Source organism: Chanos chanos, chromosome 4 (genome assembly GCF_902362185.1).
Source record: "Chanos chanos chromosome 4, fChaCha1.1, whole genome shotgun sequence".
Classification (NCBI taxonomy): domain Eukaryota; kingdom Metazoa; phylum Chordata; class Actinopteri; order Gonorynchiformes; family Chanidae; genus Chanos; species Chanos chanos.
The window spans coordinates 23,810,009-23,835,811 of record NC_044498.1 but is presented as its reverse complement, the minus strand read 5'-3'; the positions used below and the strand labels follow the sequence as shown (position 1 = coordinate 23,835,811).

Here is a 25,803-nt window from a genome sequence, read left to right as displayed (position 1 = left end):
CACAAAACGTCTTCTGAAGGTGTTCTTCTGCTATTCAAGAAAATGAGACTATGCTGTTCAGTGCAATTATCCTTGCCAGTTTGGAAAATGCAGTGATAACAGTGAACTGATTCATTTTTTTGTTTGTTCCTGGTGTTAATTTTTGTGTGGATACTACTGATCAAATCTGTAGTATGAGGAGAAAAAAAGGAAAGGAAAACACAAATCTGCAGGCATCTGAGCCTAAAAGCTGTCAGGCCTGTAGGGAGAGCAGCAGACACACCCTCTAACCGGGTTAACGGTTATGGAGTACGGCTCTCCGGCGATGTCCGTTATCAGCCGCGTGCAGTTGGGACCCCCCAGCTGGCCCACGCTGATGGAGTATCTGAGCCTCCTCCAGTGAGCAGTGTAATAACTGAACCAGTGCATGCGAGAGTGGTCTGTCCAGTAAATGTTCCCTGTCACCCAGTCCGCAGCGATGTCTCTGGGCCGACGGAAATCTGGACACTGAAATCGACAAGAGAGGAAAAGGGGTTAGGATTTCATCAGCCAAGCAGGACAATCATGCCTGACAAGATACCGCTACACACACAGACCCTTTTTCTTCCTCTCTTTACACACATACTGCTCTCTGTCATACACTCCCAGCCAAACTCTACAGATACTCCGTGTGTCCTCACTCTTTCTCATTTTCTCTCTCTCTCTCTCACACACACATACACACACACACACACACACATGCACGTGCACGCACACACACACACTCACACGCACACGCACGTGCATGCGCACACACACGCACACACACACACACACACACACACACGCACACACACGCACAGACGCATACACATATGTGCACGTGTGCGCGCGCGCACACACACACACACACACACACACACATAGAAGAATATGGATCTCTGTCTTTGAAGTCCCACATAAATCTTTAGGGAAGGAGTTATCCTCTCCACCCTGTGTTCAAATCAAAGTCATTAATGTCACTGCTGGAGAGAGGAGCACAGTTCCTAACCCTACTGAGCTCTGAAGACAGACACTGAGAGTTAGCACGCTGCAGTTAGCCAGGGGAGCAGCACCTTCACTCAAGGCCCTTTCATCTGTTTCTCACAACTCTTCCTTCAACCAGAATAACTCAACAGCACGTCACATAATCTCTCACATCTAACCCAACCCATATGAAGGACCCAACTGCTTTCTGGGCAGAAAAAAAGGATAATTTAATGTCTTTTTTTTTTTCTTTTTTAATTTCGCTGGATGGGATATTCACACAAAACACAGGTGGAGTACAAACATCTGCTAAGTCACAGTGTTTGTGAATAATAACTTTTCTGGTTATTACATCTTTTTTTGTATTCTTGGCTGAGAATACACCTTATTAAAAATCATCAAATATTTCATTTGCAAACAATGTTAGCTCATCTGCCTCTATTGAATAAAGTTGTTTACTCTCACTTCAGAGAATGAGTGAGAAGGAGGGTTTGCGTGTGTGTATGAGAGAGAGAGAGAGAGAGAGAGAGAGAGAGAGAAAGACAAAGACAAAGGGAGAGTATCTGAGTCATAAGTGGTGTTAAATAGTATAAAAATATGTTGTCATAGAGCAGCTGTTGCTTTGAATAGTGTGAACCACAGTGTGTTCAGAAACAGTCTTTACTTCTAACGTCTTCCCACAGATCCTTACAATGATTCCACTGGGTGCTTTGGCCTGACTCCGGTCTGTCAGCTCTTTGTAAAAAATCCCTCCAGGGTTAAACTGCGTGGCCCACACAAACTTGTGTCGCTGGAACAGAGCGGCCATTCCGATGACGCGTGCGTTGTCTTCCATACGAGACAGAAGCGTGTGCCCGTGACTCTGGTTAAACGGGTACACAAAACTTCGGATCTCCGTGTCGTTGGCTATGTAGAGTACGGGGTCTTCGGGTCCTGTCCATCACAAAAAACAAAATCACAAATAACGAGAACAAGTTGTGTCTGAACTTTCACTGACAAACACACACACAAAGAACAATTAGCACACAAACTAATTTTAGACTTCTAATCACAGAACGTCAACACATTTCTAACATGCAGAGAAACTCGAAAAGAGAAAAGCTGTAAGAGAAAAACAGGGTACAACACATTTTTAATATCAATGTACACAACATGGATATCAGGTGCTCATTACTGTACGGCATGATATATTGACAGACCTAAAACAGCATATGACAGGTAGAAAACTATTTTCTATATACATGTGTGGACTTAAGCAGATGCTAAGCCAGTTGTTTTACCTTTAGTAATACATTCACCATCTATTTCTTTAAAGTTTCTGTCACAGGTGCACTTGTATGAGCCTTTGGTGTTTGTACAGTAATGAGAGCAGGTGCCAAACTGAAGACACTCATTAACCTCTGCAGAAAAAAGAAAAAAAAAAAAGAAATTAGGCAGATATGTTTTTGGGCTGTTTTTTGTTCACAGGAATGATCCTACAAATGCATTTTTCTCCCAACACAACATGCGGTTCATCTTCAGTCATAAGAATGACTGTGCAAACTGATATCACAGTTCAATAAAAGAAAAAAAATCATTTGACTACCAGGAAGTTAAACAGCACAGACACCTGAAAAAACTGAATAAGACATTCAAGAGGAAAAATGCCCCTTGCTCTCTCTCAGAGTATCATTTCAGTTACTAGGGTATACTTTTCTCTCAGCCAAAAAATGCCAGGAAAATCAATCATATTCTCTCTGTTTATCAACACATCTCTATTCAGATAAACACAAAACCCGATCTGAAATTTCCACGGTGCTTTTCATCAGACAAAGTGCCTGACAGTCTTCTGGATTTCAACAGAACTAAACAATCAGCCCCTTCAGCACACAATGGAAGAACATAATGTAAGGTCCAGCTACAGTGTGCTGCTTCCCTGTAGGCTCAATAGACAGCAGTCATGCCTTTGTAAAACCCAGTGAACCTGTGGACACAGGAAATGTCAAGAGATATTGCTTTCTTAATTCAGTGCATCTTGCTTTCCTATTCTTGAGAGACACTATGAAGGCTGAACTGTACGCAACAGAGAGATGAAGAGGAATTGTTCTATTAGAAAAACATTAAGCATTAAGAGAGGCCACAGTAGCCTCAGGTTTCTCTTTCATTCTACATCCATTCTCTCTCTCTCTCTCTCTCTCTGCATACCTTCACACTGTCTGGTCCTTTGATTCCTCTGAAAGCCTGTCTTGCATTGACACACAAAGTTTGTTTTCGTTTGGTTGCAGTGTGCATCATCTCCACATAAGTTCACTTTCCCCCTACACGCATCTTCCACAGACACTGCAAAACAGAGGATCAAAAAATAACAACAACAACAGCTCCTCAAAAAAAAGATGCAGATAACAGTGCAGGCTTCTAAAAGCCCGGCTATCAGCCCTCGGCAACCACTGAGAAACACGTCTTGAAATCGACCGTTAAAATAAGAGAAACTGAAAATAGCTTTTGCTTCAGAAAACAGCTTTTGTTTCAGAGACACCGTCTTCTGGACAGACTGATACAACTACAGGGCTGCTTTCTTAGATGATTGTTCCCTTGTTCTTGGATTAAACTGCATTCTTATTGGAGATTATCCATGTTAGAGACTAGGTTATTTATGCCAGAGCATGTCTCTATCTCTGTGTGGCAGGAGGGGGTTAGAGCTGAGTTAGACTGAGTAAGCATGCACAGAAGGTCATGGGACCTTAGCAAAGTGACAATGGCTTGATTCAAAGGCTAGACCGGTTTAACGTTGATGGATTACAAAACACTACACAAAGGAATGCCTGTGGCTCCTTTGGATTTGTTTTAATTATTCATTTTGTTATTTTGGATTTTTCCACTACCTTTTATTGAGAATGTGTCATACAGGCTTGATTAAGAAAAAAGAGAGAGAAACAGTCATGGCAGGACATGAGAGGAAGTGGATGTAGTCTCACATGCTTTACAGTCCTGCTCGTCTGAGCCTCCGTCCCCACAATCATCAAACAGGTCACACTGCAGATGGGCCGGGATGCAGTGGCTGTTACTGCAGCTGAACTCCGTTTTCCCGCAAGGCCTGCGTCTCCTCACCGTCTCCTCTGAGTCTGGCCACAGAGAGGCGAGGAGAGGAGAGAAGAGAAGAGAAGAGAAGAGAAGAGAAGAGAAGAGAAGAGAAGAGAAGAGAAGAGAAGAGAAGAGAAGAGAAGAGAAGAGGCGAGGCATGAGAGATAGTGTGAGGTTTGGCACAATAAGAGAGGGGTCACTGAGGGAAATTTGAGAAAAAACACAAGGTAATCCTGGGAGTTAGATTTTCCCAGTATTGCCCCTGATAGCAGCTCAACCCCATGACTGATCATTTGTTGCTTTGATGAACGACTCAGTGATCTGTTGTATAGAAATATAAAGACACTGTGAACAGAACTTCTCTTCAAATTCACTTTTCCAACTTCTAAACCTCTTCTTTCCCTTCAGAGGGCTGACATTTTATTTTTCAACAGGGAAAAAAGAAAGAAGCAAAAGACAGATGAAGAAAAGGATGAAACACATGTATGTGTCTGATCAGATTGCTCAGAATGGCGGTAATAGCAGGCAGTAATATCAGGAGATAAAAGTGGAGCTTTCAATCAACCTCAGGAGCTTTGGTCCTCCTCACAGAAAAAAATCTAAATGCAGATTTCACACAGAGTGATTAGAATAATGCATGAAATTTTTCATGGTACACACACACACACACACACACACACACACTCACGCACACTTTGAAGCATAACACTACCATTGTTTCAGCTCTCTTTTGTTTCTCTATGAAACAATCTATTAGAGGACAGATAGAGAAAGACACAGACAGACAGACAGACAGTCAGAAAGACAGATAGATGGATAGATAGACAGATAGATAGATAGATAGATAGATAGATAGATAGATAGATAGATAGATAGATAGATAGCTAGATAGGATGCACAGAGAGCCCAGTATTTGTATTTATATCTGTATTTGTTAAGGCAGTAAAATTATTTGTATTTGTATTTGTAATGGAGAACACCAGCTATTTGACATGGCTTTTAATCTTCCCGGAAATGAATAATTTTTAAAATATTTATACGAGATAAATATTCGTAAAAACCCACTATTTATGCTTTGCCGAATACCGTATTCAGATTCGGCCACACCCCTAACAGATAGATAGATAGATAGATAGATAGATAGATAGATAAACCTGAGATGAGAAAAATTCTTGTGTTAAAATTATATATCAATTACTCACATCTTTTAGAGAGGATGCAAGTAGTTACTTTGAACTAAAGTAAACTAAGAGGAGGTTCCTTAGGATTTGGCTGGCTGTCTCTGCTACCCTACCCTAGGAGTGAGTTTATAACTTCACAGCATCAAACGTGACATTTCTGCTTCTTAGGGCTGGTTCCCCATTCCATCTGCTATGAATCCCACACAATTGCAGCATTCACACATGATTCAGCAGTTAGGTCCTTGATTTAGTCTGCTGGGAATCCCACACAATCACAGCATTCACACGTGATTCAGCAGTTAAGATCTGGATTTAGTCCGCTCTGAATCTCACACAATCATGGCATCCACATGATTCAGCAGTTAGGATCTGAATCTGTACTGAATTCTCTGTAGTAAACACCAGGACAGAAACACTATCCTCCTGACATGCGTGACTCAGGATCTGTGTTTACAGACAGACGTTCAGACCAAGACTATCTCTGACCAGCTTCTAACAGTGTTACGCAATGTGTGAAACACTGCATTTGCCAAGAGAGAGGAAACCAAGGGATGGTTGGGAGAAACTAGACAGGCTGAAAAAAATCCACAGGACGGGTGATGTGGTGAAAAGGTAATGTTGTTGCATATGCTTTTGACACTCACTGCATTCCTGCTCATCTGATCCGTCCCCACAGTCGTCCACCCTGTTACAGATCTGTTCTGTTCTCAGACACACTCTGTCATTCCTGCAGCGAAAGGGCCTTGTTGGTGGACATGGGAACTTAACTACAGAATAAAACACAGAAAGACCATGTCATTACCCGTCGATATTTGATTTTAAATAATCATACAGTCTGTCTGTTCATATAAGATGGATCGGCAGTTGAGCTGAATTTCCAGAGACTTTAAAGGTACAAATCAAGGAGTTAACTTTGATGGAACTGACTTTCATGGAGGAAAAATCATTCAAATTTGTTGGATGGGTTCACTGATTATGTGGACAATAATGTTCTGGTTTGTAAAAGATCAAAGCACAAATTAAAATTGCATTATATATACAGTCTACACTTGTGTCTTCTATCATGCGTTCTTTCTCTCTGTGAGTGAAAATACTGAAAATAAGTGAACACTGAGAAAACAAAAGAGCTTCACTTTGAAACTTATCTGATAGATTAACCACAGCTGAGAGGGAAAGAAAATACAAAACAAACATCCAACAAAAAAAAAACCCTTTCCAACAGGGTGAAATATGAGCTGAAAAATGACCAGGAAGTGATTTTATATGCTCGGGTGGCTGCACAGAAACTGGATCATACCACACATATCAGGATCTTCGTCAGAGTTATCACCGCAGTCATCCTCGCCGTCGCACACCCACACATGTAGCTTACACAACGTGTTGTTACAAACAAACTCGTCTGGCCGACAAAAGAATGCACCTGTGAACCAATTTATTAGGACACAACACAAACAGAACATATAGAGAAGGTTACTTTTTTCCAATAAGTTAAATGCACCTCTGTCACGTTATGATTACTAGGCAATCACATGAAATGTTTTGTTGCTCAGGAGTTGTTGGCAGTTGCCATAGTTACAGAAGGGCCGTCCCAATACATTACTTTGACAAGAGGTCAAGTCTCGTTAAAGTACCTATATGCAATCAAACCGGTAATCAGCGTCTGTTCCAGTTCAATTACTGGGCATTAAAACAACAATGACAACATCATCTCTCAAACGTGACGCTGTTTACACGCTAATGGACTTCTCCATCAGTCACAAATTCATCTCTCATGACCAACTCATGAGACAATATCAAATGTTTTACACACACACACACACACACACACACACACACACACACACACACACGCACAGACTGTTCACATCCTATTAAATGCTGAGAGACATGTGAAAGGAGACTGGAGTACCAGAGAATGAAAGGGGGAAGATTTTCTGCTGCTGTGCCTTGATTATGAAAGTCTGAAATAACAGTTTGTTTGTTTTTTTAAACTCTTATTTTCAAACACATTTCCACTACAGATTTGTAAAATTTGATTTTACATAATACACAGTATACGCAACAAAAACAAAACCAACCCCAGTTTGTTTCTGTACTTTGCCAATGCTGTTACTGTAACGTAATATACGTTATTGCTGTATTCTCAGGTTACTGAGAGAATGAAGGTGTAACTGTACACTGCAAAACCAGATCTAAACCGCAATCTAAAAACATGCTACTTTCTGGTCAAAGCTCTTTCTCAAGGCAATTCTGCCTATATCACACCTCCTAATAAACTCACAGCTCTTAAAAAGAGAGTGAAAGAGAGCAATGTTCGAAAATTAATGCTAATTTTACTGGTAAATTCTGCTTGACAACAAAGTTTTACTTATATTAGGTGATAAGTAGCTGTTGCCAAGACTCTGCAATCAAATTTCAAACAGAACTTCCATATGGCTGAGAGATGCAAGCCTTCTGTGAGCAAATGCAGAGCACAAAACTCCCCAGCCAAGTTCTCCCAAAACCCCATCCTGCGTCTTGCTAATACATCAGTAATAGAGAACTCAGAGTGTTTAGATCGTACCGTACTGGTTCTGCTTACTGGTGCTTACTACTGCTCATACTGGTGCTCTTAAAAAAATAGAGAGAGAAAAATAGCCAGGACATGAAGCAGTGAGAGTATGGTTTTTTTTTTGCTATTGTTTTGTTTATCAAAAGAAAACCTGGTGAATACTCCTAATAAAGCTAAGTAGACAAAGTATACAAGAGATCAGATAAAACACACAACTGAACATTCAGTTCATCATGTGTGCAACAGATATGTTTGTGACATTAAGTCAATCAGTTACATTGTAAACTAAAAGGTTTGTTGATCTAAACAATGTCATGTACTGAAATACAATCTGACACAAACTATGATTAAATGAACATTTAACTTCAATCATGTTTGCCACATAGGAAAAAAAAGTTGGCACCTGACTTTAAATAAGAGGGCTGGATACTCACTGATGACTGCTCTTTTCGGCCCAGGAGAAAGGATCATTGCTATTTCAGTATTTTCTAGAAAAAAACCTCTGCTCACCTGTTCCATTTCCTATCATATCTGAACAATGGCAGACTAATGCCACTCAACTCCAGACACACTCAAATAGCCATTGATAAAATAATACCAAACAGTATCAAAATGATCAGAGCGCACACACACACACACACATGCACACCACACACCACATATGCCCACCACAGCCTGACCGATATCGATTTTGATATTTGAGGATTTAAAAATCTGATAATGATATATCAGCTGAAATCCTTTTTTTTTATTATAGAAACACATAACAGGAACAAACATTTTCCTAAACATTTGTTATGTGTAGTTATTTAGTCCTCACCAAGATAACATGGGATAATGCAGTTTAAAAATAAACTTGTTGTGTTGTCATAAATAGCACTTTGAACAAAAGTACAACAAAATATATTAAAGTTTTGATAAATAATGCAGTAAACTGATGAAGTGACCTGCAGTAAATACTTCTGTTGAATGCATCTAATACTACATCACTGTCTGCAATGAGGACTTTGGGATTTCTCACTTCACGTTTGAAAGAGAAGACAACTTTGTTCGGCTACGAAGTCATGGTAGATGCTTGTTTGTTTACATGTCCCCTCTGGTTTAATAATTTCCAAGGCACCGACTGTTACTACATACATGCAGATATATTTACCATTGCTTCATTTAGGCAGACTAACTTATACGCTATAGTTTAACCATTCATTAACGTCTTCCACTGATAAACACAGCATTAGCTAGCTTTGCGGGTAACCCAATTTAGCAATGGACATCACTATAAGCTGTAAGCGACATTGCCAGAGAATTTCTAGAAGTGACAGGACCGTTGTTTGTTTACTCGCTAGAACTGCCACACTGTTTCATAAATAAACCTACAATCAATTTTGTCAGCAGCTTAGCCTACACCACTCAACTATCTTAACTTTAAAGGCAATTTTGATGTTTGACTGACTGTACCGGCTTTCACGTTACTGCAGCAAAACCACGCATGTCTTACATGAATGTCAGAACATGGTTGAAGGATCCATCATCTGTCTCTCTGTTTCTTTTTTAATTGTCATTTATCGGCCATTATAAACGCCAATACCGATTTATCTGCAAATAGCTCGTCGGCCGATAATATCAGCACGCCGAGTTATCGGTCGGGCTCTAATACCCACACACACACTCACCACACATACACACATAGACAACCACACACACACACTAACACACACACACACACTACACATACACACACACAGGAGGTGAGATAATGTGAAGGTTTGTATACTGTAAATTCACTGATCTCTTCCCTCTTACTTTCACCGAAGATTGTACAGAAAAATGGTTTCCTGTGAAAGATGTGGCCTAGATCGACTAAAATAATGAGAGAACTAAAAAAAAAAAAAAAAAAAAAAAGAGGAAAATTGCTTATTGTTGCTATCTTTCATTGTCCTCTGCTAGCTGTCCACCAGCAGGGAATATGCTAGGCTGGGAGAAAGAGTCAGTGTAATGGTGCCTTTGTACACACACACACATACACACACACACACACACACACACACACTCATCCATCCTGCTCTTTCACAGTGTGATGGCATTCACTGAGAGGGATCTAAGCACATGCTCCATTTTCACCAGCTCAACATGGTTTCAATAATCACTTCTGACTGTGGCGAACAGATCTAATGTTTGAGCACTGCTTGTCAGCCCAACAGTAACTAGTTCTGACAAGTGTAAATGTCAGAGTTAGACAGTAATGCTGGACTTAATCTGGGAAACATTTAATATGTTCATCCAGAGGTAAAGCAACATAGTTTTTCACAAAGCTGCTTCCTGTGAAGGCCACATACATATTAAAACAGATTTATACTTATGAGAAATACTATCAGAAATTTCATTGCAACTTAAATGATAACAAGTCAAAGCCAACAACGAGCAGATATAATGCTTTATAAACTGTTTATGACGCATCATAGAGCCAGTCCCAACCCATGGTAATATGTATTTCCACTGAATAAACACAAAAAGTTTCCTGTGGAGATACAGTAATGGATTCAAGTAGTTATTATATATAATGACTTACGACTGTTTTGAGTTGTTAGGACACATTCAGCCCAGTGTGTCCTCTACATGTGTGTATGCACTGTGCACAAGACATAACACAGGTTCTGTTGTAATATCTTGCATTGATGAGACATCATGATCACTTACTGAACTCCAATGTCAAATGTTATAACACATTATGTGGTCTTTAGAACATGGTATGAAAGCTTTATAAGGTCTCAAATATCACTTAAAATACCAATGGTATTCACACCACCTCTTGCTGTGATCAATATTAAAAATGTAAGAGAGACATGCCAACTGAGTTGACAGAACTCACAGTGGTTCCATGAGTGAATACCTTCATAAAATAAAAAAAGAAGTTTTCCAATTTATTAGCCACATGAAAAAGATGCAACCACATTACTCCCCACTCACCAGGGTACACTGAATGAAAGTTTCAGACAATGCAGTGTTAGTCAGTAAAGATCAAACACACCTTTCTTTTCTCTCTCTCTCTCTCTCTCTCTCTCTCTTTTTTCTAGAACACCTGATAATGGATACAAAGTTCAGTACTTCGCTCTCTCTGAAAATCTCTGGAGACTCACATGAAAAGCTTGAAATAGAAGTGAATGATTCCCTTTGGCAACACTGATATTTAGAAATTACATTTTAAAAAAGTTCTAATAAAGGTAAAAAAAAAAAGAAAAGAAAAAAAAAAGCTTTGGTAGCTGGGCTTCGTCACTGGTGTGAGTCAATCAAAGACCACAGGTGTGTGTGAGGTTTTACACTCCACTCAAAACCATAAAAACAACAGCAATTTTTCAAAACAGTGAAATTAGGCCTTTCATGTACTTGGCTGTCAAACACCATGTAAGTATCATCAAACCTTTCATCTGTCCAATTTTCACAAATATCCAGCAAATGACTGCTCTCACGGGTATGCAATGATCCAATGCAGTCTTCCATTAGCGAGGCTCTCACAATGCTGTCTTCTAATGAAAGTCACACATGTTTGGGCATAGTATTAAGGCCAATGTCAGCAGGGGTTAAACAATTACACAGACCCAGGTGAAAAATACGTGGGGTAAAAAGCAAACAAACAAAGAAAAAAATTAAAGTCATGTAAAGTAGGGTGAGATAATATCAGAACACTGTGTCATGAGGTTATCATGACAATGTGCAGTAAATGTGCAGTAATGTGAAATGTATAGTTCGGATGTCATAGAGAGCATTAATACCAGGTAACTCTTCAGATGACGTGTCTGTGATAATTCTGAGATAATGATTATATAAAAAAGGCTCCATAAGTAGCTATAAATGCTAATGGACTAACCCTGGTCACAGTCTTCTTCATCGCTGCGGTCCAAACAGTCAAGGACTCCATCACAGCGCCAGCGAGAGGGGACGCAGTGGGCTCGGTTCCGACAGAGAAACTCATCTGCCTTACACTCTCTCACACAGTCCACCTGTAGACACACACACACACACACACACACACACACACACACAAAACCTGTTGCAGCATTAAGATTTAGGGTGGAAAAAAAGCTAGCCTCAATCCATTTTCCTGAATTAGACGTGTATGGTGAAATATACGTTTGAAAGTCTTATGAGTGATTGGCTAAATTAAGACCTGTGTGTTCCCACTCAATGCTGGTCTTTGGCCTTCAGTGCTGGTAAAATTGGCTGTAATATATTACATATGGAAGAGAGCTGTAGTGGGGATTCTCCTGAGGACCAGGCATGCAGAGAGAGAGAGAGAGAGAGAGAGAGAGAGAGAGAAAACGCCTATTTTAGCACTGTCCATAAAACGACAGGTACATTTAGCTGATCTGCGGACACTGAGTAGTGGTGATTAAATGGGACTCTGCAGAGAGAAAAAAAAAATGAAAAGAGAAAAAAAAAAGGCACTGGAGGAGGACTGTTCAAATCCAGCCATACAGGGCAGCACTGTCTCTATATAGCACTGCTTGTGTGACTAGATCTTTGGAATCATCAACAGTCAAGTGTGATGCAATGTGAAATCACAATAGTTTTAATTCAATTATTCATTTTTTTTTTTAGCTACATTAAATAATCAAGACAGTGTGGTGAACTGATGGAACAGCAGGGGGTAGACTGCAGCTGTGCAGTCACTGCAGGTCAGCAGCATTCTAAAATGTGCCAGGCTCTCTCGCTCTCTCTGTGTGTGTGTGTAGGGGGACGAGATGGACAGACAAGGAAAGATTAAAAGGAAAGTTGAAGAGGTGGACTGTGGAATGCGTGTGTGTGTGTGTGTGTGTGTGTGTGCGCACGCGTGTGAGAGAGAGAGAGAGAGAGAGAGAGAAGGATGACCTCATCTGATCCGTCTGCGCAGTCATCTTTCCCGTCGCACCGTAGGCTAGCTGACACACAGCCTCCCGAGGCACACACATACTCACTCAGAGAGCAGGATGGCACAACTACAGGGTACACAAATGCAGACAGAAAGAGAGACAGAGAGAGAGAGAGTGTGAGAGAGAGAAAACTGAACACTTGCAACAGCTGAAAACGTACTGTTACAATGTATGCAAGATACAATCACAAAAGACTCAGTATTCAGTATGCTATTGGGAAAAAAGAGTCCAAGCTGTTGCTGAGGTAAAGTAGTGTGGACTGACTGTTAACTGTGGTGAACTGCTCCTCAGCCTACCTGGCAAAATGACTAGGGATAAGTGTGATATTTTATTTCAAATGACACTTTGTAAAGGAAATGATGCTTGGATTCTCCAGGTGTTTGGAAAACACATATATAGAAACTTTGTGGGGGAAAAAACCCCAGAAATGCTTTGTATGAATACTGTATGAGTTATGAAGTGTGAGTTAAACATACAATTAATGAGTTATAAATACATGTATAAGACTTTAAAAACCATTGTTAATACCTCATAATGCCTGCATAACGTGTGAAATAGCAAAAACAGCACATCACAACATTACATTTGGATATCAACTACTGACATTTGTGGGTTAGGCAGGAGGTAATGACACTTCAAATGTTATAACTGGACATACCAGCAAATGCTGTTACAATATCTGCTGCTGGCTGTATTTCAGTACTGTCCATCCAATACATATTAAATATATGAACTCTTCAATGCCATCTTTTATCCTGATCTTTCATTTGAGCCAAGCTAATATTTTCCCCTGTTTATCTGTGTTAGTAAACAGATAAACAGCTCCAATTACGAGATTGCAAGCAGAAAACTGTAAAGAATATAAAACCAACAGAACAGAAATAATCCTGTTTATGTACTATACCACATCTTTGATGAGTTAATTATGTTCACAAAATCACATATGCAAAAACAAAACAAACAAACAAACAAAAAAAAACCCCCTCCCGTTCCTAACACAAGATTTACCAAACAGTTTTGCTACGCAGGAGAAAGCCAGCTAACAAAGACACCTGTGTGGTGTACTGCTAATTTATTAACACTGCAGTTACAGGTCCAAATCACAGTGTTACCTCTGCTTGAGGCAAAAAGTAGACAACTGTTCAGGTTCTGGAAAGGTCAACCGGACAGTATACTCTGCCTGTCATTTTAACAAAGCAGTTTAGTCATGCAACTTTTATTTTTCGTCATTGGAGATACTGATGTTGACATTGGACCCTGTATGTCTTAAATATGTCTGCTATAATCCATAAAGTAAACATAGTACATTAGGCATTATATAGTTGTACTGAAACATTGGCTAAATAAATGTAATGTAATATAGCTTATGTTTGAAACAACAAGGTTTTTCAGAGCACAATGTAGATTAGTGGGATAGCAGTTTCAATAGTAAGATGAGGTGAGAAACTGGTTCAGACTAAAGAGTTTTTATAGTGTCAAGACTTCTGTCCTTGTAATGGCAGAGTTTGAATTCACTTTTGGGGGCATTCTAGGATCATCAATATTAACCTGAGGTAAAGTTTACAAAAAAAGAGGGTATTCGTTGGGGAAGGGATCATAAAAAAAACAGAAGGCTTTTAAAAGTCTCACCGGCACCTCTGCAATCCCAGTGAGTCAGTGTGCGTGTGTGTGTGTGGCTGAAGCCACTGATGTCCTCAGGTACTCTCAATATAACACACACTGCTAAAAAATTCAAGACCAAATGTGGAAAAAATACCATGTCCTCTCGTTTTAATCACAGTACTTGCTGAAATCTTCTTCGAGACAACCTTGGTAAAATATGCAGCTATCTCAGTGCAGCTTGACATTGGTTTACTTCATATGTAAGCTGAGAAGTGATTTTTTTTTTTTTTTGCATTTTCATGTCTGACACTTTAGAACAAAGTGATTTTCAGAAGAAATGGGTTGGAGAGGGTCTGTGCCTCTCAGTATAAAGGTCTGACACTGACACTCCATCCACCACAAACAAAGGAAAGAAAAAGCAACTTATACTTAAATGACCAAAGGCAGCGAACTATGATAATGACATACAGTTTACTGAAACCTGCTGAGGTTGTGTTATGTCAGACTGTGCACATATTGTGAATAGACTTCACTGAACAGAGCCAAAGTACTATTTAGCCTATTCCTGTGTTATTACATGTGCTATAACAATGTTGTACTTAGTATAGTTCTGTTAGAATCAGGGCTTTACAAAATTATGGTAGGGCCTAAAACAAAGCAGATTCCTGTATTACAATGCACATTTATCCTCATCCTTGCATTATAATTACCAGTGTATTAGAGTAAAGTCATGTGACGACATCTGTTGTTGTAAGACTGATGACTGGGTCGACTGGACAGATACAATGATACGTACCAGAGCTTTGGCAGTTGAGTTCATCTTCACCAGTTTTGCAGTCCTGCTGTCCGTCACAGAGCCATTTGAGAGAGATACAGAGATTATTCAGACACTGGAACTGGTCCACAGCACAGTGAGGCTCACATCCTCTCTGAGGGAAGGAGAGGAAAAACAAAAAAGAGGAAAAACTTTACAGGGCTAACAATCTTTTATAGACAGGGAGCTCTTGTATTCTTGTAACAGTCCTTCCTTACTTAAATATTTGTCTTTGATGGATTACACATATTTTCATGATAAATTGTAATTAGTCGGCCCATTTAAAAAAGTGATTTAACCATTTGTTTCAGCCCAGTTAGCCCAGCCAGTCCAGTAAGCAGCGAATACAGCAACTCTTTTCAAACTTGTGAACAGCTCTGCTTAAACTAGGAAACTATATTAGACAGCCAAGAAACACACACACACACACACACACACACACACATACCACTTACCTCATCAGAGTTGTCGGCACAATCATAATCTCCATCACAGCGGAAGCGAGAAGATATACACTCCCCGTTAGCACAGAGGAAGTCTTTTGAGCTGCATGTAACTGGCTCTGTGGTGCAAAAGGAAAAGCGGAGGTTTTAAAGGGAACAGATGACAAAACAGAATGGGAACAGTAAATTTACAGATGCCCTGGGGGACATATCTGTGCCTACGGCAATGCACATCATCAGTCTGAAACAGACTAGACCGTTTAGCATGTTCAGAAAGCTTCTGCTTTCCTAATATACCAGCAGCATCGCTAACGTGCCCAGTCACAAAAGAACATGCAAACTAAACTACTGTGTCAACATTCTGATCAACATTCTAAAAGGAAAGTGTGTGTGTGTGTGTGTGTGTGTGTGTGTGTGTGTGTGTGAGAGAGAGAGAGTGTTGCGTATGCACAGAGTGTGTGAAGAGTGAGAATTGTGTGAACTGCCTCACTCCAGCTGAATAAAAACACAGCACTACACAGAGGTGTGGAGAACTGTCTCTCTAGCACTGCACTCATTAGCAGAGACTGCTAACTAAGAGAGAGAGATAGAGAGAGAGAGAGAGAGAGAGAGAGAGAGAGAGAGAGAGAAACAGACCTGCAGAATAACACGTGTGGATCTTATGTTAGAGACTCTGAAGCCTGCAGCGCTGGCCAATTATCACTGTCCCAGCATGTGGCCACACTGCACCACCAATCATATGCAGCGATATCAGTGACTGAAACCTAATGGGGAATCTTCTGCCTTCCATTACTTAAAGAGGAAGAGGACTTTGGGAATGTATTACACAGGGAAGATATGAAGTCATTATATATATAATTTTTTTCAGGCAGACATATACACATACAATTATTCTTAAACAAACTGTTTCATTAACACTAATGTGGGCTCATATAGATGCTTATTAACTAGGGATGGTAAGATTCACTGATACTCATCGGTGCACCAGCATAAAAGTTCACAATGTGATTGCCCCGAATAAAAAAGTGGGATGAGCTCACAATGCGTTTCTAACATCTCTTCATTGGTAATATCCAATTTATTTATATATAATTATTAGTAGAGGCCTAATTCCATTATTATTTAGAAATGTGACCAAAAATTTTATATTTAGATTAATTCATCCTCTCTGTTTCTCGTCTCTCATCTCCACTGCTGTCAGTGGCCAATTCTCCTTAAGTCTCTTGGCCAAGTCTCACGCGAGTTGGAGGCGTGTCTTGGCCAGTCACAGATTACCATGGAGGAGGAAGAGCTACACGTTACACTGAATTGCTACATATCAAATGTTTGGTGACACTTCAGATTTTCCAGGAGAGACGGACAATTTGACAAGATGTATGCAATTAGCAAAATATGCCATGCCACTATAAAGTACACAGGCAGCACGACTAACTGAAGTACTCAGCCGAAGCAGTGACATGGTGTGACTGTGCTGCAGTACTAGAGAAACAAATATGTGAAGTAAAAATGGCATTTATTTTTAGTTAATTTATGATTTGCTGTCTGCTTAAGAAGAACCAAAGAAATAAAATTAAACTATCTGTACCACACTGAGTTGAAGAGCATCATGTTCTTTTGCATTGCATCGTATCGCGTTGAATCGCATTGTGTTGAATCAAATCGTGTCGAATCGCACTGCATCGCAACAGAGGTGAATCGTATCATATCGCATTAGTAGTTGCTTCACACGTACCTTTAATGTATCGGATCATTGGCAATGCATCGAGATGTGTATTGCATTGGCCTTAGTGATGGGGATGTACATCCCTACTGTTTACACAGACATGTGCCTACAGATGCACCAAAACACTTATTTTTATTGGAGCTTATTGTTTTATGTTTACGAGCAGTTACGCCTTCAAATGCATTATGGTCTCTGAGGTATTACAGATATACTTATGATTCATGATAAATGGATGCTGGCATAGGAAGTGTTACAGAAGAAAGACCGGAGGGGGAACAACAACAACAGCAACAAAAAAACTAACATCGACTTGCACACGGAAACATATGCAAATGGTCTCAAGTAATTTTGCCTTTTAACCCTCTAAAGACTGACTTGGCTTTGACATGCTTCTCTCATTAGCCTGCTCTCATTATTCTTATGAAACAAACACAGGGGAAATACACCTGATGTGGCAACCTCCTGCATACAAACACAGCCGCCCGCACTGTTCCCCACTGCCTCAAAACTGAAAGCTCATCATTCCTGGCCTTTCTGCATGGGCATGAGAAACAGAGAGTGTGTATTCATGTGTCTGAATTTGTGTGAAGAAAGAAAAGTGTGAGTGTGTGTGTGCATTCCTGTGTGTATGTATGTGTGAAGAAGAAGTGTTTGCATGTCTTTGAGAAAGAGAGAGAAAGAGAGATACCAACAGAGAGTGACATAAGAAAGTAAAACAAGGAGTACGGAATGTGCACATCTATCTGTGTATGACTGTGAGAAAAAGAAGTGAAAGAGACAGACAGTGAGTGAGTGCATTTGTGAGATGGAGAGACAGACAGACAGACAGACAGAAAGAGAGAGAGAGAGAGAGAGAGAGTGAAAGACACTAATAAAGTATGTGAGGGAGTGTGCACAGTCCTATGTGAATGTATGTGTGAAAAAGATGTGTGTGAATGTCTGTGACAAACAGAGAGATACCAAGAGAGAGGGTGAGAGAGAAAAGTAAAACAGTGAGTACGGAATGTGCACATCTATCTGTGTATGACTGTGCGAAAACGAGTTAGAGATAGAGCAAGGGGAGAGAGGGAGAGGGAGAGAGAAGGAGAGAGAGAGAGAGAGAGAGAGAGAGAGAGTGTGTGTTAGAGAGAGAAAGAAAGCAGTGAGGGACAAAAGTAGATGAGGTTAGGAATGTAGTCTGTGTGAGATTTGTCTCAGGTTTGCAGTGGTGGAAAAACAGGACAGGCTCTGTTCTCTATCTGGGTGATAGACCACTTCAATTACACATGAACACACACACACACAGTTCAGGTCATCTGAGCAACTGTTGAGACAAGAGAGATACACATTGTATACTCAATGTTATTTCATACTCTTAATAATTAACACCAAACCAAAACCTGGGCCATCAGGTGAAAAATACTATTGTGAATGCTTGCTCTCTACCTTTGTACACAGTCTGAATGCCAGCCTTCACTGCATTTGATTTTTCTGTCAGGTATTGAGAGGGATGGTTTGTAGCAGCGGGGAAAAGGTGTAGAGTGGAAAAGACGTGATGGATTTGTGTAGAATTACAGGTGATGTGTGATGGGACAACTTCAAACAAAACTGTTCAGAGAGCTAGTGCTCAGGGCAAGTATTAATATTCAACTCACTGCAATGCAGGCTTGGTTGTGATAGTTTGATAAAAAGAAAAAAAAAATTATAAAAAGGTCAATGGATGGTCTCAAAACGTTAGTGCTAAAACCACTATGAGAAAACTATTAAACGTAGCTGTGCCAGCCTGCACCTAATTTGCCACATATCAGGAATCTTTGCCACACACAACTGCAGGCCATTAAAAACAAATTACAGTTCACGGTCCAATCGATACGCTCTCCTGCTAGCCGGAGCACCTCACTAGCTGTGCTGTCCATCATTCCGGCCGTCCGGTGCCTGAATCCCAAACTGACCTCTCAGGAGCATTAAAATACTTAATCTACAGCCTGCTAAACAATTGACAACAAGGGAAAAAAAAAACATCATTTGATCACCATCACAGCTGTTAGTGTTTCTCAGTCTGAACTTGGTGGTAGAGTGAACTGGGGTGTGGAAGAGGAGAAGAGGGAATCAGCAGGGTGTAGTGAGTGTTTACTCCAGGCTGCAGTAGCCGTGGGGTCCTGTAATGACCCGGTTTTCCCAAGCAACTCACTGTCACAGAGATGAGAGTGGGACTGGAGTGGAAGCCTGTCATTTCTACACGAGCTCCGCTACATAGTTAGGAGCCATCTGAGCGGCGCTTCTATAGTTATTTGAGTTGTCTGGTACAGAGACGGGAGCTGTCTGAGCTCTACCATAGGCCCCGAGTTGGGCATTCCAGCTTTGGTGCAAGTGTAACAAAGCTAAATGCACGCGCACAGAACATTCAGTCGTTATGAACGTGAAAACCCTCAAAACATTTTAGAGCAGATCATAAAATTCAGACAAAGAGAGAGACAGTGAACTAAAGAAATGGACAAAATGACAGGGGAAGGAGGGGGAGACACAGGAAGAAGACAGAGAGAGACATAATGCAGAGGGGTCATACAGTGTAGGGGAGACAGAGAAAGAGAGAGAGAGAGAGAGAGAGAGAGAGAGAGAGAGAGAGAGAGAGAAAGTTCTCCTAACTGCAGTGCTCCTCGTCTGAGTTGTCTTCACAGTCAGTTTGCCCATCACAGCGCCAGTGGTCCGGGATGCAGTTGTTATTTTTACAGCGAAACTCATGTGGGCCACAGGTCTTTTCATCTGCCAAGAAAACAAACACATAAACATAAACCCACTACCACTCACATGCAATTATATCTTCACTCTTCACAATCAGTTAGGTAATATCTCTGTTTCCCAGGATTTCACCTCAGCTTTGACAGTACTTTCTCTCTCTCTCTCTCTCTCTCTCTCTCTCTCTCTCTCTCTCTTTCACTTTGTTTAGCTACAAAGCATGGGAAAAGACACATAAATAATCTGAAACAAACAATATCAAATGTATCTTACATACATCTCATATGAATTTTAAATGAACATCACATACATCTCTTGGATACGCTAGACGTGCTATTAATTAAACTCCACAACTTGACACATTACATGTAGTGAAGGGATCCTTGTGTTGAGCAAACACAACAAAGCTACTCAGAAATGAGACATGTTATCTCTATGAGAACCAGACCACGGTCATTATTTCCTATTCATCCAGTTCAACAACAGGCTGATGAGGAGACGCTGTTTGCCATTGGTATTGATTTCAACAACAAACACTGTGGGATGAATTAAGACTGGAAGAAAACAGCATCTTCTCATTCTCCTATCTCGATTGTAAAATGACTTTTTCCCCTTCTCCTACAGCACTACATCATGTCTTCCTATAAGACATACACAATTTAATATCTACTTTTCTCTCAGACATACAGCTATCACTGCAAAAAAATAATACATAATACATGATTCACTGATTATCGGAGTGCTCTGTTTAAGTGCCAGTTCCCAGATTTATAACAACATCAACTGAATTTTAATTTGGCTGCTGTTAGACTGGAACATTACAGTTTTATTCTTTTTACCCCTCTCTTCTTTCCTACCCCCTCTGCTTTCTGCTTCAGGGCTCAATTCACCTTGTGTAGTGAAAGACAGACAGACAAATGAGTGTGGGGCAATTACACAGTCTTGCTAAAGAGAACACACACACACACACACACACACACACACACATCTTCCAGGCGGTAAAATTTAATGATTTTTTTTTCATTAATAAATCTCAATAATAGAGCTGTAGGTAGGATTTCCACAATAAAAGACGGGTAGTCTCTCACATCCTTGCTAGGCAAACAATAATGAGAAAACATGTTTCAAAATAAAAGTTTTCTGGATTGTTTAACGAGAATGTATACTGCATCAGAATCTAAAATTAATGTCATGCTTTTTTCATTCTCATTAGCATTTCAAGTGTCCAGTGCCACAGAAAAGCCAACTTACAGTAGTGTGTGACAAAGAAAGAAAAAAATATGTCATCTGAAAAATACGTAAATAAAAACATATAAATCAGAATTCACAGTGTGAGGGCATATCAAACAAATTAGGAACATATCCAAACTGTTTCTCAGTGTGGCAGAGATTTGAATTATTCATAAGAGCTGAATGAGATGAGAATAACCATTAAGATACAGCAACACTAACGTAATCTTCAGAAGTAACACGGCACAAAAAAAAAAAAAAAAAGAAAGAGAGAAAACAGCATTGTTCCTCAAAGTTCAGCCCCATTGGATTTCTAATTGCATTGCTAAATGTCACATCAAAGGAACTGTATGACTACTGTGAGAATAGAATTCTTGACGGTGCTGGGTCACCACAATCAGCAAGGTTTCAACATTGATCTAGTTACGCTTTCCACTGCACCTAACACTGGTGGATGTTGTTTGTGCTATGACATAGCCCAACAACTCAACTCACAACAAACTATCCTACTCACTTATGGTGCTTTGCTAGCCAAAATAAAAGCAAATCCACTTTATCGAGAGTGTAAACAGCAATGAAATACATAAAACCCATGCCTCTCCCTGCATCAAATAGGAAGTCAAATAGCTAAATGAATTAAAATTTCAATGCAGATAAGCACATTACAGTTTCTCAACAAATACTGTCCTGCAGCACCCTAAAGTACAAACAAAATGTTTGTACTTTAGTGAGATACTTCTGTGTTCAAGAACATTGTTTCGTCATTAGAAATATGCAAAAATGCATGCACTGATCATACTAGGACTTACTGCAATCAACTCTCAGGGTTGCATAAATGTAAAACTCTGTTGACACGTCAATAAGAATAAAACATCAGGGATTAGGGTTATGGATTGTATTAGTTTGAGAATTAGGCAGAACAGGGATTTCTTCAACTTTGTGTATAATGAACGCTCACATCTGTTATAGTGTAATTACATGCTAATAAACAGCACAGTGGTGAGCACATGTATGATTATGACAAAGACCATCTATTATATTCTTTTATGACAAAACAGAATCTGTATAATAAGCAATCAAACCTGAGGCCCATACAATCCCTTATGAACACAGAAGCCCTATTTGGAACGGACCCTGATTTTTCACCTGCCACAGGATGAACAAGTCTCCTACAACACAGTGTGTGATGGTCCATCAGTGAGGAGGAATGAGTAATAACCAGTCTCTATCAGTCATCAGTACCACGTCTTCCTGTCAATAGCCAAGTATCAAACCAAGCTTCACTGCAGGGTACTAGCTCTTACAGTCAGACCACATCCATTTTTTCCTCCTTGATGAGTTATTTGACTTGACAGACATATCTCAGAGATGGGATCAGGATCAGACCAGCCAATGAGAACATTGTATTCAACTAAAATATGCATTTCATGGAATTGCTACTCAGCAATCATATGTATCGCATTGCATAGCTTTTTATTCAGAATATTAAAACAGTTTTTTGTTGTTGTTTTTTTTTTTCGCTGGGAATATTGAGTACTTTAGATAATACTTTTACTATATTAAATATGAGTTCTGTCTAACTTGCTCTGGAGTTACCTTTGACCTTGTGTTCGTTCTGAGTTTTCCTTTCACTTTCATTTCTAAAAGTTAATGAGTAGTAGCAGAGACCCTTGTGTCTTCTAATGTTCTTTTGCATTGGTTATATATCCTTGGGTTGGAACAGCAATGGTATTAACAGAAATTGAAGAAGAGCTGCAGAGATAAAAGCATACTTGAGAAGTGGCTACTTACAACGTCGAGACCTCTCATCTCTGTGTGTGCAATCTGTTAGAATTTTTTAAATTTTATTTATTTTAAGTCTTACATGTTTTTGGCTCCAAGACTTTTTAATTGAGGCTGTTCTGGATATGCCTGTGAGATGCCCACTGAGTAAAAGGGTGTTTTGTAAGTGAGGTCAGTCAGTATACATGCTGGTGTAATAGTCACATACATGCTGGTTTTCTCTTTCTTTCCTTTTTTTTTTAAGCCATTCACTTCCCCATATCAAACAGAAGTACAGAAGTACAGCTCTACAGTGGGGGAGAGGAGGATGGATATTTTGATTTATTTTGGTACATATTGCCTGAGAGTAACGGCAGTTTTTTTAACCCTTTTGTTTTAAAGCTAGTGTTGGTTACTTTTAGAATTTAAGCAAAACATAGTGTTCTTTTCCCCTCTATAACTTTGGTATCCAAAGTCCACTCTTACTGTCTTAAATGAGGTAATCAGCTGAAGAACTAATGGGAACAATGAGAACAATGCTGATGTGAACCCGCTGTCCAGTGGTTCTTTCCGGATTTAAGTACAGTACACTTGTTCCAGAGCTAACCAAATGCAGATTTAGTCCTTTGTTCAGCTCTATGCTGGTTATCTGTCAGAAGTTCCTTAGGATTTTGCTGGCAGTACACTAGGCCCAGCATAAATGAAAAACAAGAGCAGTTGTTTGGCGTGAAGAGTGCTGTTTTCTTGGGTTTTCTGCTTATTCCATGCTAATGAGGCCTTAAATCTGACACTGCAGGTGGGAAGAGCTTCCAGATACTTAAACAAGTAGTTCTTCCTTTGAATCACCCAGTCCAAGGTTTGGGTAGTGGGGTGGGGTTGCAGTATAGATCCCATAGACCTTCAAAAATGTTTCTCTTTAAGACAAAGTCACTCTTTCTGTTCCACCTGTGAGTCATGTGACCCCCTTTTGCCCATGGATATCATTCATAAAGCATCTCTGAGTATGAAAGTGATCTCAGTTGCTCAAAATATCGGAGAATAACACAATTTCTACCCCATCTTACCTTCGAAATGCCTGAAATGACTTCTAATTTGATTTTTAAAAAAAGGTACCTTAGAACTGCTTTATTGGTGGTGCGAAAAAGGCATTAGAGGACCTACCACGAGAGGAAACATGCCTTACAGTTGTACAATGCTGCTGTATTAGTGCCTAGGTTTGACAGAGGGCATAGAGTTTGTGACAGACTTAATTAGGGAGAACGATACTTCAACCACATTCAGAAAGTTGACACCCTCTGTGAAGCTGAAAGCTGCAATGTTGCAGACACCTTTAGAAGTGAATTTCACTCCTAGTTTAAAGTAAGAAGACGTTTCATAAATACGTCTTCTCTTCTACTCTGTGGTAGAAGCAATTTTACTCTAAAACTTGCTTCTAGCACAGTTCACGGTAACTCAGTAACCTGGATGCTTTGTTCCTACCAACCCTGTTCTGATACCTTGGAAAACAACCTTTAAGACAACTATTTCAGATATCTTTGAATGTAAAATATTAACAACCACTTAATAAAAGAAGATTCAGAAAACAAGTTGCCAGAGAAAGGAACTACTGAAAACAATATTTAAAGAACAGAGAGACAAAGACAGAGAATGAGAGGGAGGGAGGGGGAGAGAGAGAGAGAGAGAGAGAGAGAGAGAGAGAGAGCACAAGCATCAGTCTCACCACATTTATTCTCAGCTGTTACCACAGTGCAAAGATTGTCCTTCTCAAAGACTCTTTGGTCTACAGGTCAGCTCTGCTTCCAGAGAGAAATTTTAATGCTCATTTTATGCTGAGTCAGCATGGCAGAGAATGAGCACATGTAGGAGTGGGACAACCCTTCTCATATCGCGCGTTACACACGGGATCGTTCATCCTGCAATCTGTCAGTCAGAGTGCTGACAGGGTCGAATACGAGAACGGGCAAAAGACCTCTCCGTTATCTCTTATCTGGATCTGAATGTCACCATTAGAAGCCACGAGTGAACTGGAAATATCAAGGTCAGGGTTTCCCAGCTGCAGTGTGTATAGACAAGACCAGCCAGTCTGTGGAAGTCAAGACCCACAAATCAAGTGCACGGGATGCAATAAGTGCTTTTATAGGCACATTAAAGTCGGCCGGCATTAATGAGGGCATCGCTCGTAAAATGTTCCATTGATGGCTACATAACGCTATCGCACTAAATTAGCCGTTTGGAGCCAAAAAAAAAGGGGGGGTGGCTTAGCAGTTAGCTGTTCAAAGGCTGAGCATAATGCAGTGTGACACCCCCCCCCCCCCTTGGAGCAAATTTTCTGCAGTTTGGGTGAATGAGTTTGAATGAGTCTGAAATGGCCTGCGCTTCAATGACGTTAACTTTCACTCTGAGACTGTAAACAGAAAGCTTGTGGCTAAAGCACTGTGTAATCAGAACATGCTTTGAGAATAACCAGCAACCAAATCATGCTAATATTATGCAGCATTAAAAAATTAATTAAAAAAATATAAGAATTTCATTGCTTTTTAATGACTGAGTCTTGCGGACGTTTTTTCCACAGGGAAAAGATGCAGAAGTCTGAACCTGGAGTTAATTCATGCAGAGGAGGATCAATTCAAGGGTGACTTACCACAGTTGGCCTCATCAGATCCGTCTGCACAGTCAGGGTCTTCATCGCAAACCCAGAGTTTGGAGATGCAATGCATTGTAGTCTTGCACTGGAACTGGTTTGGTAAACATGTGTTTTCAGCTAGAGAGAGGTAAGCAAATTAAAATTAGTCAACAAATTTGTAGGTGCTTCCTCAAGGTAGAGAATTACAATGG

General features: G+C 40.1%; 1 protein-coding gene across 1 annotated transcript in view; it reads right to left on the bottom strand.

Annotated features, from left to right (window-relative positions):
• The window catches only part of lrp1ba (low density lipoprotein receptor-related protein 1Ba), a 168,709-nt gene that overhangs the window by 18,042 nt on the left and 124,864 nt on the right, over positions 1-25,803 (bottom strand). The window contains exons 67-79 of the mRNA XM_030772190.1: positions 25,610-25,729; positions 19,888-20,004; positions 15,552-15,658; positions 15,079-15,211; positions 12,640-12,746; positions 11,639-11,771; positions 6,523-6,645; positions 5,870-5,992; positions 3,939-4,079; positions 3,169-3,303; positions 2,265-2,384; positions 1,676-1,917; positions 263-486 (exon numbers count right to left, since the gene is read on the bottom strand). Coding sequence (XP_030628050.1) covers positions 263-486; positions 1,676-1,917; positions 2,265-2,384; positions 3,169-3,303; positions 3,939-4,079; positions 5,870-5,992; positions 6,523-6,645; positions 11,639-11,771; positions 12,640-12,746; positions 15,079-15,211; positions 15,552-15,658; positions 19,888-20,004; positions 25,610-25,729 — 1,825 coding nt within the window. The remainder of the gene's footprint in view (positions 1-262; positions 487-1,675; positions 1,918-2,264; positions 2,385-3,168; positions 3,304-3,938; positions 4,080-5,869; positions 5,993-6,522; positions 6,646-11,638; positions 11,772-12,639; positions 12,747-15,078; positions 15,212-15,551; positions 15,659-19,887; positions 20,005-25,609; positions 25,730-25,803) is intronic.